The sequence below is a fragment of the Melospiza melodia genome, chromosome 1 (genome assembly GCF_035770615.1).
Source record: "Melospiza melodia melodia isolate bMelMel2 chromosome 1, bMelMel2.pri, whole genome shotgun sequence".
Classification (NCBI taxonomy): Eukaryota; Metazoa; Chordata; class Aves; order Passeriformes; family Passerellidae; genus Melospiza; species Melospiza melodia.
In genome coordinates this window covers 18,006,755-18,023,356 of record NC_086194.1, presented here as the reverse complement: position 1 = coordinate 18,023,356, position 16,602 = coordinate 18,006,755, and the positions used below count along the sequence as shown (strand labels likewise).

At 40.2% G+C, this 16,602-nt stretch overlaps 1 protein-coding gene across 3 annotated transcripts in view; it reads right to left on the bottom strand.

The window, feature by feature from the left end:
- ARHGAP21 (Rho GTPase activating protein 21) overlaps positions 1-16,397 on the bottom strand; it is a 112,060-nt gene extending 95,663 nt beyond the window's left edge. The window contains exons 1-2 of one of the 3 annotated variants that reach the window (XM_063149816.1): positions 16,268-16,397; positions 15,856-16,175 (exon numbers count right to left, since the gene is read on the bottom strand). In XM_063149816.1, coding sequence (XP_063005886.1) covers positions 15,856-15,942 — 87 coding nt within the window. In that variant the 5' untranslated portion in view covers positions 15,943-16,175; positions 16,268-16,397. Of the gene's footprint in view, positions 1-15,855 lie in introns of all 3 variants that reach the window. The other 2 variants (XM_063149832.1, XM_063149831.1) reach the window with 2 other exon arrangements.
- Between the last annotated feature and the right edge of the window lie 205 nt (positions 16,398-16,602).

The following is a 16,602-nucleotide window of genomic DNA, read 5'->3' as shown; positions in this document are numbered from 1 at the left end:
GGTATCAAACTTCTGTCAGTACTCAGGGGAGTACTAATATTACAGCCAAAAAAATCCTAGGAAACAAGACATAGAAAGCTACAACATTAAAAAGAAATTAAAGAAAAACAACACAGTTGAATGTGTGGAATAGAGGGGAAAAGCAACATACTAACAGAAACCAAGAAACAAGCAGGAGGTTTATCAGTGGAAAACTACAGGTTGACTATTTATTATATAACAAAGCCACATGAATTAAATTCAGAGTTGCTTATATTTCTGCAGAAAGTCTGCCTTGTGTCACCACAACCTTTCAGCCAGCTGCAGGTCTTGACCCTTAACAAAAATTTCACCTAACATCATATTAAGCTCACAGTATATCTTAGGAATGTATTTTACCAGTCTTGTCCCAAGTGTGAGTACACACACTGTGACCCATCAATCATGAACTACTACACATGTGCCAAGCTCCTCATACATAAGTGACAGTAATCAGCCTGTGCAAAAATATTTGACTCTCTTCTGGAGGCTTTTGCTTTCATTTTTTACTATGTCTGTAAAAAGACAATATATTTCCTAATATATTGTCTTTCAAGTGAGAAATTATTTTTTAAAAAAATCACCATTCAGCAACTTCAGGCCAAATGGCAGAAATTCCATGACCTGGGTGTGCTTGCACAAAATATTATGTGTAAAACAACGATAGGACACCTGCACTCCACTAAGATGCAGCAAGACATAAAGACAGCACAACTTACCAAAATACTTTCAACCAGATTTCAAAATGACATCAATAATACTAAACAGACATCAACAATAACTAAAAATTACTTAACTGCAGAAATTCAAGCTCTTGTTTCAGTTTTATTTAACAGTCCTTTTCCAAACGTCTTCACTGCTTTTCTTATCAAATTTACATCCTGGCTTTCAAATTATATCATATGATGAAACAGATTAATCACCTAATGAAACTTCCTCTTCTCTGCATTTAATTCCCCTGTAAAAGTTCCTGGCCAGCAGCCTGTAAAGGTTTTACCTTGTACAAGACCAATTCAGAAGAATTATGTTATTCACAAAAACATAAGCAATAAAATACGTATTATTTTTAATAATTTTTTTAACATCAGAACAGAACACAAGCAATCCAGTAGGGTTTCAGAATGTGCTAATAGTTCCTTTCTGACACCAGTGACTGTTACTCCAAAAAGGAACAGGCAATCTACTAAATCTCGTATTTACAGAACAGGAAGAATTCTTGGGAGCATGAAGTGCAGGGGCCACCTCAGCTACAGTGACTGAACAACGAGGTTCAGGATCCTGGGAGCAGAGAGCAAAGCCACATTACAGAACAGAAGTGCTCACTGATCAGCCTGGAAGAATTTCAAAGGAGGCTGTCCTGGAGAAGAGTCTGGGAGAGCTGGTTGATTTTCATGGATCTCCTCCTACAAGCTCAAGAATGATCCTTAGCAGCGTGCAAAGAATCAAGCAAAGGTGGCAGGAGGCCTGCATGGACAAGCAAGAAGATTCTGGCTGAGCTCAGATGAAAAAGGGAGTGTACAAGGATCACAAGCATAATCCAGGGGATCCAGAAGAAACAAAGACACTGTCTGAGCATGCAGTGATAGGTGTTAGGAAAGCCAAAGCCCCCGGGAAAGCCAAAACCCACTTGGATTTTCATCTGGTACGGGACATGAAAGGCAACAAGAAAAGCTTCCAAACATACAAAAGACAAGAAGGTAGATTTATCAAGAATAAAACATGCTTAATCAGCCTGATGGCCATTTGTAAAGAGTTGGCTGGCTTGGTAGATGAGAGCAGCAGGTATTTCTTTACCTTGACATCAGGAGAGTTTTTGACACTGTCTCTTATGGACAAACTTATGAAGTATGGGCCAGATAAAAAAGAATAGTGAACTGAACTGGAAATTGAAGGGGTTATGAACAACAGGAAGAGGTCCAGCAGGAGGCCAAGTATGAAATTAGAAAATGTACAGAAACAAACTGAAATAGAGGAAAATCCATAAAAATATCACTACCACCACCCTAAATTTTACTATAAGCATGATCAAACACTGAAACATGTTGCCAGAAAACCTGCTGAGTCTCCATACTTGTGGTCAAAGCCAGCCTAGACACCATCCCAGACAGCCTGCTCCAGTTTACTGAACTGAGTGATCTTCAGAAGTGCCCTCCAACCTCAATGATTCACTGATACTGGTTTTAAATCTGTGCTGTATCTTCAGTAGTGAGAAAGCATTTTACAGCAGCTCCACAAATCAGAGCTGCAGGCAAATCAGGTTCAGACTGTTTTTGGTGAAGTGCTGCATTCTAGCTCAAATCCCTAACATCCCCTACCTGTTCATGTCCAACAGTCTGCAATACCCCCTGCTAACATGCACATAGGACTTTCAACAGAAGTACAAAAGTGTATCCATTGCTCCTCTGGCTTCAGCAACCACTTTCACAATTATAACATAAAATCAAAGGTGTATCTGGAAGGAAGGAGGAAACAGAAGAACAAATTCACCTCAATATTGCTCTCAGAGGGCCAGAAACTCTCAAGTCATAGATCTAACACTGAAGAGAGAATGCTGCAGTATAGAAGTGGTTTCCAGGCTCCAGGCAAAATCCTGTGGTAGCTACAGAAAAGAAAACCACACCAGGAAGACAAAACTCTCTTAAAACAGGGAAAGTCTGTTAATGCTGGAAGGAGACACTAGATGAAGTATAATTATACTTAAGTCCATGACTTGCTACAGAAAGATGCTCATGAATTTCTTTTGGTTTTGCTTTTGAGTTGTTTTTTTTTTTTAGATTAAAATTACATTTTTAAAATTCACAACTTGTAGTACTTTTACAACAAAGAGTCTTATCTGCCTGGTTTTGGAGACATACCTACAACACTTTCAAGTTGCACACGTTCAAAAAAGCAGGCTTCATTCTTCACAGATTTCCTTTAAACAGACAAGCTTTCTCACCCTCTAAATTTGAGCAAGAATAAAGGAGTTGTATAAAAAGACAAACAGTTTGTTCCTGAAACAAATGTATCTACTTCCACTGAGTTTAGCTTCAATATACAGTTATTTTACTTCCTTCAAATTTTCACATTGTGACTTCATATATAACAGCATGTCAGGTTTTCTATAGCATGTATGGTCTTGCATTATCCAAAGACCTGGTATTTGTAGGCTTTTTACTCTAACAAGTGAAGAAATGTTAGTTGCTTGGGATATTTTTACTTGACCTGACACTGATCTCTCCAAAAGAAGGTTTGAAGAAAGTATACAATTCATTTATTTATATTCTAGGACATAATACAAAAAGCAGTCAGCATTAAAGAACAGTTATAGGCACAAGTCATTTTGAAAAGAATTAAAGTGTTTTTTCCAAAGGCTTGTTTATCAGAACCACTGATCCAAAGCCTGCTGAAATCCAGAACCATCTCCAGCTGAAAAGACTTATACAGGCTATTTATGAAGTAAGAATAAATGTAATTTTCCCCCTTTTTTATATGTTAAATTAGACCAAATACCTTTTTTTCACCGATTATTAAAAAAACTTTTATTAACATAAACAACACAAGATGTCTTCTGACATATTTTTTATCATTTCTGAAATAATCTAACCTAAATCTGCACTTAAGAATAAAAAATAGTCTGGACTTCAACCATTTAAATACAATGGAACTTCTCAGAACTCATTGGAACACAAAGTACAAAGCAGTATAATGGAAAAGTAAAGCCTCTACTGCCACTTTGTAACACCATTTGTAAATAAGGTAACAGAGAAAAATAGGCTTGTGAAATAACAAGCACATAGGCCAGAACAGTCTTTTTAAGCAGTAAGAATAAATTGGAAGATCCTTCTCTAGTGAGTCATTCCAAAATACAACTAGTTGTATTTCTTTCCCAAATGAGAAGTGTCTTTGCAATAAAGAAATCAAGTTCCACAAAAAACAACTGCACCATGGGACAAAGAATACAAAGAAGGACAATCACTGTTCCTCATGCCTTGAAAAGGTTAGCACCATTCAGGTCAGGACATATTCTTGTAACCCAGCTTTTCCACTTAGAAAAGTAGGGAAGACTAGAGGCACTTTCCAAGGAATGAAAGCTCAAGGTATCTCAGGTCCTAAGCAGGAAAGAGAAATCTGCCAGACCAGATTATCCAAGTGGGAGAAGTCACCACAGTATTAACTGAATTTAAGGTCAAGTCAGTCCCACAAATCCTGGTTTTAATCTCACACAATGCCTTCCCCTTAACTCATTTGGTATAATTAAGAGTTTGAATTTTTTAAAAATCCAATAATTAAAAAAAAAAACAAAAAACCCAAACAAACCATCACCCACAACGCACCACCAAAAAACATACCAAATAACTACAAAAAAAAAAAAAAAAAACCACACTTTTTTTTGCATTATCCAAAATAAGATGATTGTGGTGTTTGTGCTTCACCTCCCTTACAGAAGACACAGAACCTAACACAAAAAAAATCTGGTTTCCAAACTTCAGATTCCCATTGTGAACTGCAAAGCAGCTTACAGACAGCCATTACATCACTTACCCACATTGCATCATCCAAACTTTAAGCCATTGAATGACAGCCATGACATGTATAAAGGTTAACATGCTGAAGGAGTTGCAAGGGGAGAATCTTTTTCCCAAATAAACTCACACTGGGATAGTGTGAAAAACAGGCATCACTGAATTCTTAACTGAATACAAGATTTTTTCCTAAGTTTATCCAAGTCTAGGATTTAAATGAAACAAGGAAAAAATGATTCTCCACAGACAAACTTACCAGTGAGGACTGTTTACCCTGAACACGCCTTGCTGAGTAACTGTCTAATATTACCACTGTCTCTACTCACTTGCATTAAAGAATTTAGTTTCTCAGTCATGAATCACTGATTACAAGACCAGAAACCCTCTTAGCCACAGATGCCTTTTAACACTTTAGATCTAGCTTTAAAAATAGTTTTTGGGGGTGGAGGTTTTTGTCTACACAAAAGAAAAAAACCCCAACTCAACAAAACTATTTTTGTGGCCATCTCATTTCCCAGTTGTTCAGGTAGAAGTTTACCTTTTTTTACCTTACCTTCTGGATAACTGATTTTCAGGACTCGTGAAGGGGAGAAGTTTCATTTTGCCAGAGGGAGCTGCTCCCTCCGGTCCTTTCCCTATCCCTACATCACCCAGTCCCATTCCTTTGGAGCTATGTAGCTTGCTGTGCAGCCTCTGAAAGTGCTATTTCCTTCCCTTAAGCTGTAGAAATAGAGTGAAAGAGAAGTAACTATTCCAGAACAAACAGAAGTCCCAGCAGCATCATTCACCACAAAAGGAGAAAGGAGTTTCCCACAGGATCTAAATGGTTTACTGAGTTTGCTGCTGCACATAAGACTTGTAATAAAAAATTAAGTCCTGCAATGTAATGCAGTCCACTAAAAAGGTGGCACAGAAAACTATTCCACAGGCAAAAAAAGCACTTGTTTGACTGCAAACAAGTAGAAAAGAAATAACAGTATGACAGCATATATAACTTTTGTGTACAATCCTCAATCACCTTGAGCTCTCCATCTGGTAGGGGGGATGGAGAAGAGATGGACTGAACACAAGAGTAGGCAATGGTGCATTTCATTTAGCTTATTAAAAATGGAGAACATTAGACCCATATGATGCAACAACTTTAACAAAACCGAGTAAAACCAAAGACATAAGCTTGGTATCTTCAAGAAGCAAAAATAGGCTCAGTTCTGAATATTTGAAAAACTCCATTTCCTGTTGCTGATCACCAACAGCTGCCTTGTTTCATCAGGCTTGGTACAGAACCTCCTGAAAGCAGAAGGAACCCTGCTGAGCTATTATGGAATCAGCACTGTAACATGTAAGAACACCTGTAGACCAGATCGAAAACTCAACTAACCCAGCTCTAACACTGACCAAATGGTGATAGCTGTGAATAATTAGGAAAGAACACAAAAACAAGCATCACAAGACTATCCTCCCAGCTCTAATTATTCACAAATCCGTAATTCATTCCACTACAAGGGTACTGAGTAACTCTAAAAGCATTGCTCTTTCAAAAATATATCCAGACTACACAGGTGCTTTTAGCTTTCATAATATTAAGGAGCAGAGTAACAAGTTTAATTAACTTCTCCTTTTGCTTGATCTCACCCCACTGTGCTCATCTGACACTGCCAAGTTCTTGGTGCAGATAGGAAAGAGCTGATCCACAGAAATTCAAGATGAAAACAGAGAAAGCTACAACATATCAGCATCACCTGTCCCTAGTGTCCTGTTTCCCAAACTGCCAAGTCCTAGCTTTTGGTTTTGGTTTTGATACAGAAATAACTCCATATATTCAATTATCATAGATAGCCTTTCTCCACAACTTTTCTAGCTCTACTATAGTTTCTGAGATGGGGAAAAATGGAGAGAGATGGGACCCAGACACATCAGTTCCAAGTGTATTATGGATTTACATACTGAGGCATAACAGAGAACACGTCCAGAATTATTAGAAAATGGATGACAATTCACTCTTTTGAACAACACCAAGCATTAAGGTGCTGTTTAATCCTTGGAGTTACCTACCAGAACATTTAAGATTTCACCCATGAGCTCCTGGTTAATCATTACCTCTCAGTATTTTATATGTGACATAATACTTTGGCACTTAACACACATTTTATATCAACTAGTGCTGAAGAAAGTCCTTGAGCATTTCTGCACAGACAATTCATCTTCACTAATCTGAATAACAATCAGCAGGCAAAAGTGCTCTACAAAGAAAGATAACAAAAGAAGCACTTTTACCTCTCCACTGCCATTAAATTCATGAAGACAGCAGACAGTTACCAGACCTGTTTAGATACACAGCTGAATCATAGCCTCAGTCACAGTGCAAATGGAGAGAAAATTACTCAAAATCATCCACAGTTTTGAACTCACAAAAAAAACACCTAGAGGGCATAGGCTACAAAATGCCACTTGTATTGGCCAGCTTTCATTATACAACATGACACTTCATAACACCTTCATATAGAAAAAGCCCTTTGTTGCACAGACTCAGCTACAACCATTTTGGTTCTGTATGCAGTATTTATAAAAAGTGAGAAGGCTACTTCTCATGTTTTAAAAAAATGAAAATGCCATCAAAAGAGATGCAAGAAATGAAGTTGTAAAATCACCTCCATGATGTCAGGATCAGAATACCAGCTTGCCAGACTACTTACTGATACTGAATTACTCAGCATCTGATTCAGATACACAGATTGCAATGCATACTGAAGGTCATTCATGTTCACTTGTTTCACTCTTCCAAATTCCATGTTATTGGTAATTTGGCAAGATGGGAAACTTTAATACCCTCAGAGCAGCACACAAGCCATTCATTTTTTTTTCCTTAAGAAAAGAAAGATCATATTCAAATCCCACCTCACAAGCAGCTCCAAAGCAACTTCTCCAACATATTTTAAAATATAACTAAAGCATACAGAAAATGTGAGACTGTATGTAGACAGATCCATACCAAAACAGTGTAAGTACAGAGAATTGAGCAGAAGGTCTGAAAAATTGCCATGAAAATTGATTACTCCGGGCAAAGTTTACTTACTCACCTTTTACCATGATGACTGAGGATAATAAAATTTTAAAATGCATGCAAGAAGGAACAAGTCAGATTTTACAGCCATTGATGAGTAAGAAATGTTTGCAGCTCTACACAGGAATGCTTTTCACTGGAGCCACAGGCTCCCTATTAAAGTTGCATCAAAATTAGAAGAAAAGCACAACAACAAAGCATGAAATGCAATGGGGCAGCTTGTTCCATGAAAACTGCAGCATTTCTTTTGGAGATAACTCTAAACAGATTTTTATCTTACAAAAAACAGGTCAGAACCCACAGGTAAGAAGAGTCACCTGCTTGAGGAGCACATACTAGAACTGCTGCTTCTTTTGCTGAACAAAAAAAGACAACAGCTAAATGTTTCAGTTCTCAATTCTTGCATCAAAAGGAAATTTTGATAGCTTTGTATACTCCTAAAAATGCTGACTGACTTCTAGCTCTGTTAAACATTATGGAACTGAGGACATATCCATTTAGGCATGTCTAAACCACCATAGACTTTAATGACAGAATTGTATTTAAGTATCTGTCAAGCTGCTTAGCAAAGCAACCCCTTCCACATTCTATTACATCTGGACAGACCTGAACAAGTTATAATGTTGTATTTTTCTCAAAAGTAACTGGAATTGTGTTATGGTTTTGAAATCCATATGACTTTAGCTCCATAAACTAGTTTTTGAACAACACCTCTCCTGATGCAGTTTCCCAATATAAAACTGCACCTTAAGGTGTAGATTGAGCTCTGTTTCAGTTTCCAAAATTGAGTAGTTCACCTCAATGCTGTGAATGTATCACTGAGCAGACTGTATCTATCTGCCATAAGGGATTCTTGAGAGTTCAAAGATTCTCTTTTAGCTCACCCCATGGACAGAACAAGTTGTATCCAAGACCCTATTCATCCCAAAGTTTTAAACCACATCAGCATTTGAATCTTAGTCTTTTCTGCCCTTGTACTTAGACTAAGAGAATTTCACAGATATATTCAACTCTAACATTTCAGAAAAGTTAAGATTTGATTTTTTAAACCTTTTTTATTACAGGATTGTTCACTCTCTTATGCCTTGAACTTTGCAACACAAAAAGCCCCAAATATTAAGATGAAGAACTTAACTAGAAGAGAACAAAACACAGTCCTTTAAAGGGTGAGTGGTTTGCAGTGAATTTTTAATGAGAAACAGTATTTCATCAAAGTGTAAAGAGATATACATACATACATACAAGTAGGAGGGCACACTGCCATTTACATTAAGTAAAATAAAATAAAAAAAAACCCTCCCAAAAATAACCACAAACCCCACAAAGCAGCCAACTAAAAAAACCAAAAACCCACAGCAAACAAACAAAAACCCAAATCTCCACACAAGTTCAGGCTTCTCTTTTCAACCTATTTATACCAACTGCAACTGTTACTCAGAAGCATTTAAAATTTCTCTCCTCATTACAGTTTATATGGTTTTCTATTGATTTCTTGTCCCCGGCCCTTCAAATAGACAAATACAAACCTCAACATTTAAAATATGAAGATTATGTTATCTAGACAACTTAGTGATGCCAGTGCAGGATTATTCCCTACAGCATATTTGCTAGTGCTTAATGCAGTCCATACTGTGTGTCCTAACACATTATGCAAATGAGAGACACATGAAAGAAAATGTCTATCTCAGAGTGCCCCCCTGCACCAGCAGACAATCCGTAATTAGCCATGTCCTCTAAGGAGGCACCTCATTCACTCTCACCAAAGCAGCAGCTGCTGGCAAATGGAAATTAAGAATTTTAGAACAAAAATAAGCCCACTACCTACACTCCCAAAGGTGTATACTCAGAGTTGCAAGCTAGAGTCAAAATCTAAACAGCTGTTTGTGTTTTTCCAGAATGCCCACACAGAACCTCTCAGGCCCAGCATCAAATATTTACTAAAGTGATTTGTATCAGGCTCTCTCAAATAGGCTGGAGAGAGCTGCAACAGATCCCAAGGCCTCATTAAAACACTTATCTACAAGTTCTCAGTGCAAAAATGTAGAACAGAAAATTTAAAGCAGCAACACTTTTTGCTGAACACAATTCCCTGGCATACAGAACAACAGGGTACACCAATTCAGAAAAATGCAGTAGTTCCAGCCCCCCAGCACAGAGATGCAGAGAACAAAGCATACAGTTGTGCCTAATCTTTGCCATCCTGTTCCCAACCACTAAACTCTAGTATCACCTCCCCAGAAGAGTTCTCTTCAAATCCAACAGCAGTCATCAAACAATAAATTCAGAAGATTGTTTCCCTGTTATCAAAGTAAACAATAAAACAGGGAGAAGCCAGAGTTCCCATCTAACTAATGTAAATGAAAAATGCATTTCACCATGGTTAAAAAAAAAAAAAAAAAAAACAACAGAATCCATACCAAAGAAAAACAAACATTCAACAAAAAGAAAAAACACCACAGACGAAGCCTTCCCATTAAATAACCTTTATGTACCCAGGAACTGTACACACAAAACAGTTTAATCCCACCTTGCAGCTCCACGATTATGCACTTCCAGGTTTACAAGATGCATCAGGCCTCTGACATGAACACAACCAAAGCCTGTTTGATGTCACTGCTCCTACCCATTATACTTCTGCTGTGTGTGCCTACTACTGGGTGATGGGCAAAAAACACCATGGAATGTCTTTGCAAAAAAAATAAAAATTACAAGACATAAGAAGGATTTGACAGCAGAAATGCACAGCACTTACAATAATCTACATTTCATATTATAAACAAAGGCAAAGTGTTACAAGATTTCTGTAGAAAGAAATCAATCTGACCAGACAGCATAACTCACATCCACTGTCTGCATACTATGCTTAGCAAAACATATTTTTAGTATATATGCATTACCTATTGTGGCAAGCAGACAAACACTTCCTCTGTATCAAGGCCCTAAGTTCAAGGTTTTGACGAGATCATAGGCTCTGACAGCTTCCACAATCATGGAATTGTAGCTAACAGCCCACCAGACTGACTTCTGGAGTACTGTCAATTCAGATTGTTTCAATGCAGTTTAGAAGCCTCAACATTTACACCCGGGCTAACTCATGCTTTTTTAAAAACAATGATTCCTGTTAACCACAATCAATAAATCGTGTTTTCATTTAACACCATTGCATAATTTTTTATATCTGCTTCCTATTCTATGCAGTTCAGGACACAAACAACTGCAAGGAAGAATAGCATTCAACCTCTGAATGCTACAAAGCCTCAATTTTTTCTTCCATTTGTTATCAGAGACAAAAAACAAAACAGCAGCTACAAAGCACCAGCAGATATTCCTAACAGCTTAGCCTAACACTGTTACTTGGACTTCCTTGGAAAGATATTTTTTTTCTCTTAGTAAGGCTAACAGGTTGTACATGTTTATATCACCATTATCATTTACACAGACACATACACATGTAGTCAGAGAATAAAGAAAAATATACCAGCTTTTACTCTTTTCAGAGTCCATACTGTTCAGTTATGATTTGATTATCCACATCCAGTAAGATGTTTTCACAGGTACAAGAGGGAAAAGATCACAAATGCATACAAGTGTGTGAGTACAAGTGTGTGAGATGAAATAGCTCCTCTTCCCCAGCTGTTCTCTCAATTGTTTTTGCATGTAAGTAAATAAAAATTACATTAAATAATATCTCTGAAGTAGCAAGCATTATTTTTGCATCTTATTAAAAATCATTACAAATAGCTTATACAGATAAAGTCAACTTAGTGCTTTGATGTTTGTCCAACTTGTTAAAGAAAAAAGTTCAGTTGTATAATGCATATACTGCGTGCAGTAAGAGCAGGTATTTCATGTGAACACAGTTCAAGATACTTTCAGTCCACTGCATTTCTCTTGCCAAAGTATTTTTTTTTTTCAGACAACTATACTAAAGTGGTACAATCAACAAAGTTGTGTAACTGGGAAGCAAGAAGTCACTTCAGAAAAACATATAAAACACAGCTACATTAGAAGGCAGATACCTTCATTTTCTTGAAGAACTACTTCCTGCTCCATATTGTCACTTATCAAATACCTCACATTTCTTCATGGAAGAGGTCCATGTTTTGTCAACTTATCCTAGGCTTATGCTGACATAAATCAGAGCAGAAGTCAGCATTATGCTTGCACGATTAAATAGGATTTGACTCAAGCTTTTTGAACAGTTGCAACCAAAACTCCATGTAAGGCTACTATTTATAATTAATTTATTAATGGAAGCTTTGTGCAGAATTCTCTATCACCCTAAGTAATGTACACTTTTAACAATCAGTATTGTGTAATATTAGACATATCAAATTTTATAAATGGATTTTTCTAATGCTGATCCTTAACACTGTGATTAAACCTTCCGGCCTCTGAGTATCAGGCATAGAAAAAGCATCAATACCCAACAACAGAGAGTTCCAGAACAGTTCACATGTTTACAGGCACAATTACACAAAGACTGGCATTCTGCTCTGATAGTAGAGAGATGAAACACCTGGGAAATTTCACACATGAAATTTACCAAAGTCATCCCAACTGGGTTGTTAAAATAGTAAACGATCTATTCATTATTGTTAGCGAGAAGCCAAATGATTTTCTATTTTTAGCGCCATCATTGCCCTTCTCTGGTTCCTGACCCAGCACATGTTTGTCTTCAGTTTATGCAGTTGCACTCTCTCTGATAAGGTGTAGGAGTAAGAATATTGTGGGCTTTCTTCTTCTCTGAAATTGAACAGTTGTGATTACAAACCAAGTACTGATCAGCTGCTCTTTTTTTTTTACAGAAGTCTTTGGAAATATATTCCTAAATTTCAACAAATACAGAAGCTCTTAGGAATCACTAAAGACCATTCACTATTCCTAACATTTCATCTGCTAAGCAAAACAAAAACACGTAACCAGAAGAAAAATATCAGTCTTAATAAAGTTATTTGATAAGGTACTTTTTCTATTTATTATTCATAAACTGAAGACATAGTATTGTTAAGAATTAAAATTTGGCTTTTAAGGCCACACACATTGTGCTTAATATTTTCTTAAATCTTCATTTAATATTCAGAATGTACTTTTAATATAGAGTAACAGTAAACTATACCACAAAGAGACACATCACTTCTTTAAACACACAACAGTAGGAACAGAAAAGCAAAAAAATTTTTTAAAAAAGCACTTTTTGCTTCGCCTTTCTAGGCAAAGGATGGGAAATTAAATTTACACTAATGAAGACACCACTTCCAGCCTCGAATCTGGACAGACCTGTACGTGGGATGTTATGACTGAAGCAGTACTGCCTGTACCTCAGCAGGGCTTAAACTCTCCAGCAAAATACCGCTGCAACCTGACAGAACAGAGATAGCCAACGCTTATTAATCTAAAAACCAAAAGAACACGCTCTCACTTATCTGCCCTTAGGAACATAAGCCCAGCAATTCTTGCATTTGTAAATGTGTGTCAGATTTCAAACAGAATGGCAAACAGCCCTGAGAGTCCCCGGCCCTCTCTGCCAGCTCCCCCAGGAGCCCAGAATACGTGACCTGTCCTTTGAACAGGCGCTCTGTGCTCAGACGGAGCCTGCAAGCCTCAATGCGCGATCTTTGTTGGCAACGTTCGTTTCACTGAAGGGGCTCGGTACTGGAAGACCACCAGGTACAGTGTCAAAGGGAAAACAAATGTAAAAAAATTTAAGTGAAAATAGAAATAGAAAACAGCAAGGCGTGACCAAACAGAACTTAATATCAGAGTAGGCAGGTGTCCAAAACAAAACACAATTATCAACCAACATATCCAGAGGACTCAAACTGCATGTCCTCTGTTCTCCTACCTGTGTACACAAAGACCCACAGAAGCACCACTTCTCAAACATTCCCTTTCTTAGTCTGAGCAATGATCCTGAAGATAGAGCACAAGTTTTTCAGTTCTTACTCAAACCTTGAAGACTACTACAGTTGTGCATTTCCAAAAACTTAAACTGATTTAAAGTCCTAATTTCTGTTGCAACTCCCTTGACTGTGGTGAACAACAGCTATGCCTGGAGTCTTCCTCATGACAGCCTGCTGTGTGTATATCTGGACCTAAGCATTAAATGTAGATTACTTAATTACTGCATTATAATACAAACACCATATGGGATCCATTGTCCCAAAACCATAAATCATTTCCCAAAATTGCTAATACCTTGCACATCAGTATTAGAGTACTAGAAATCCCTACAACTGCAGCAATTTTTTTGAAACCTGAAGTCCCTTTTTATAGTAAATGTTTTTCATGAAAGGTGTTTTCTGATCTTTTAAACAGAAAAGCCATTCTTACTGTTCAACACAAACATGAGAGACTTCAATTGAAGGGATTTGTTCACATATACCACGTGGAGCACTGTACAGCAACTATTATATCAAACAAACAGAGCAGATGTCAAGCCACAAATTCTCACTCTCTGGGCATTTTACACAAATCTATGAAAGTAAAGTTGTAAGAAAATAAACTGAACTTTAAAACACGCAGCAATACTACACGAAGGCACTGCAGAACGCACTGCAACCTTGATCAGACATTCACCAGGGCTGTCTAAGTTCAAGCGAAGATTACATCAGGCCTGCTGTGATTAAGGCAATCACAGGTCCCAGCACATGTTTTCTACCAGTTACATTTTAACTCCAACATGTAAGTACCTGGCAAAACAACAGGCAGAGCAGTCCATTTTGCAATTCCACGCCTATTAGTAGTCCCCAATTAGACAGCTTTAACACGATGAGCTCCAATAGTGCCACAGGCCTTGTTCAGGCTTCCCGCCACAGGGAGGGGTACATTATGACAAGGGCCAGTGCCAAAGACCAGAAGTTTCAATGTCACAGAATTAAAAAGCAGATATTAATTTTTACCCTTAGACATGCAGTTTTCTCCTTCTTCCCACACCACCTGAACGGTACTGAAGAACAGGTTCTCCAAACATGGCACTGTTTTTGAGCTGTATTTTATCACAAAGTCTTAACATCTTCTGTGCTCTTACTTAAGATTGATTTTATCCTCACCTAACCCACCTGGCTTTAAGAGACTGTGGGAACCTCTTAACTGAGGTGATAGCAGAAAGGAAAATCCTACAATACCATATGTGACACTTCCAAACCAAGGCAAAAGGGTGAATTCAAGATAGCAGTAAGCTAAAACTCAGTGTCCTAAGGAAAAAAAAAATCACACAAAATAAAAAACCACAACCAAGCCAGAAATCACCCACACTTTTAAAGTTCTGTATGCCTAAAAATCACTCAACTATATTTCAACTTCAGCAAACAAAAGGGGGAATATCTACATAAAGGGCATATATTTCACAGCCCTTTGTGGATTTAAATCAGCATTTTCTTCAGCACAACATACATACTCCAATTTTGAGAGATACAAAATCGAGCTTGCCTTTGTAAGTAAAGTTTAAGGCAAATCCGAAAACAAATCTACTAAAGCTGTTATTTTGTTGAATCCAGAGTTAATAGTGGTTTCAGAGACATTACTATTAATAGGGAGCACAGAAGGATCAGACACGGTTCTGTGTTAAAAACTTTGTCTTGCAAGTCAAAACATGCAATGGTGCCACCATAGGGCATGCTATTAAGCTTCTGAACTAAACACACAGAGGATCGTTCCAAATGCTATGGATAGAAATATCCTTAATATAAGCGGGTGGGGACAGTCAGGAAAGTGGCAAGCACTGGCTACAAGCAGACAGAGGCCAGATCCTTATTTCTACTGAAAATCAGCACGATAGAAATGTGACAGGCACGAAGCCGTACTCCGGAGCGCCCAGCGAAGCGCTCCTCCAAGACGGGCAGGTTGGGCGTGGGAGCGACACGCCACGCTCTGCCCGCGGGGCCGGGGGGGCGAGAGGCCCAAGGGGCGGCCCCGGGGAAAGCTCCGTCCCGAGGGCGAGGGCGGCGGCGGCTCCGCGGGGCGCGAAGCGGAGCCGCCGCCCGGCCCGTGAGGCAGCGAAGACGCCGCCGCCTCCTGGCCCGGGAGCGGTGCCCCGAGTGCGCGGCGAGCGCTCGGCCGGGCGGCTGCCTCCCCTCCGCTGCTGGGGAACCGCACCACTCCCAGCGTCCAACTCCCAGCAACTCCGGGGCGGGCGGGCGGGCAGGAAGAGTGGGAGGGAGGGAGAGCGGGAGGGAGCGGCCATTAAGCCCGCTCCAGCCAAGCCGTTCCCCGCGGCGGGAGGCGGCCGCCCGGCCCGGCCCGCGCCCCGCCCGCCTCTGCCGTTCCTACCTGGCCGCCGGCACCGCCGCCGCCGCCCGGGGGGGGCTCGTTGTCTCCATCTCCGTCGGGTGGCCCCGCTGCCCACCGGGTCGCCATTATTTCATTCCTGGTTACAAAGGAGGCGCAAATCCTCTGGAGCCCACATCGGGGAAGGGAAGGGACGGGAGGAGGGAACCAACGCCAGAGCCACTCGCGCACAGCAGGCGAGGCTCGGCCAGCCCAGCCCCGCCGCCGGGGGACGGCTCGGCCCCGTTCACGCGGTTGCCATAGGGAAGAGCACCGGAACGACCCTGGGCTTCAGCTACGCTCCCCGGCTGCTGCCTTCATGGCTGGAGGAGGAGAGAGAGCAGATGTGTCAGTCCTCGGCGCGGGGACGACGCCGCCTCCGCCGCCCGTCCCTTGTTAGGCTAATTGCACCCACTCCGTCATCTTCCTCTTCCTCCGGCTCCTCCTATCCAGAGCCCCAGCCGCGGGGAGGAGAGGGCAAGCGGGGAGAGGCGGGAGGTGTCCGATCCTTCCTACTTCACTACACGCCGCCGGAGGGAGCGAGGACGGAGCTGCGCTGTCCGGCAGCCCCGGCCGGTGGGGGCGGTAGGGCCGCTCCCCGCCTCGGCCCAGCCGAACTTTGATCAACTGGTGGACGAGGAGAACGGGACCGGGGGCCGAGGAGCCGCTCGCTCTCCGGGCCGGGCGGAAGCCGCCGCCAGCTCACGATTCCCGCCCCGGCTGTGTCCAGCGGCGTGCTGGGGCGGGGGG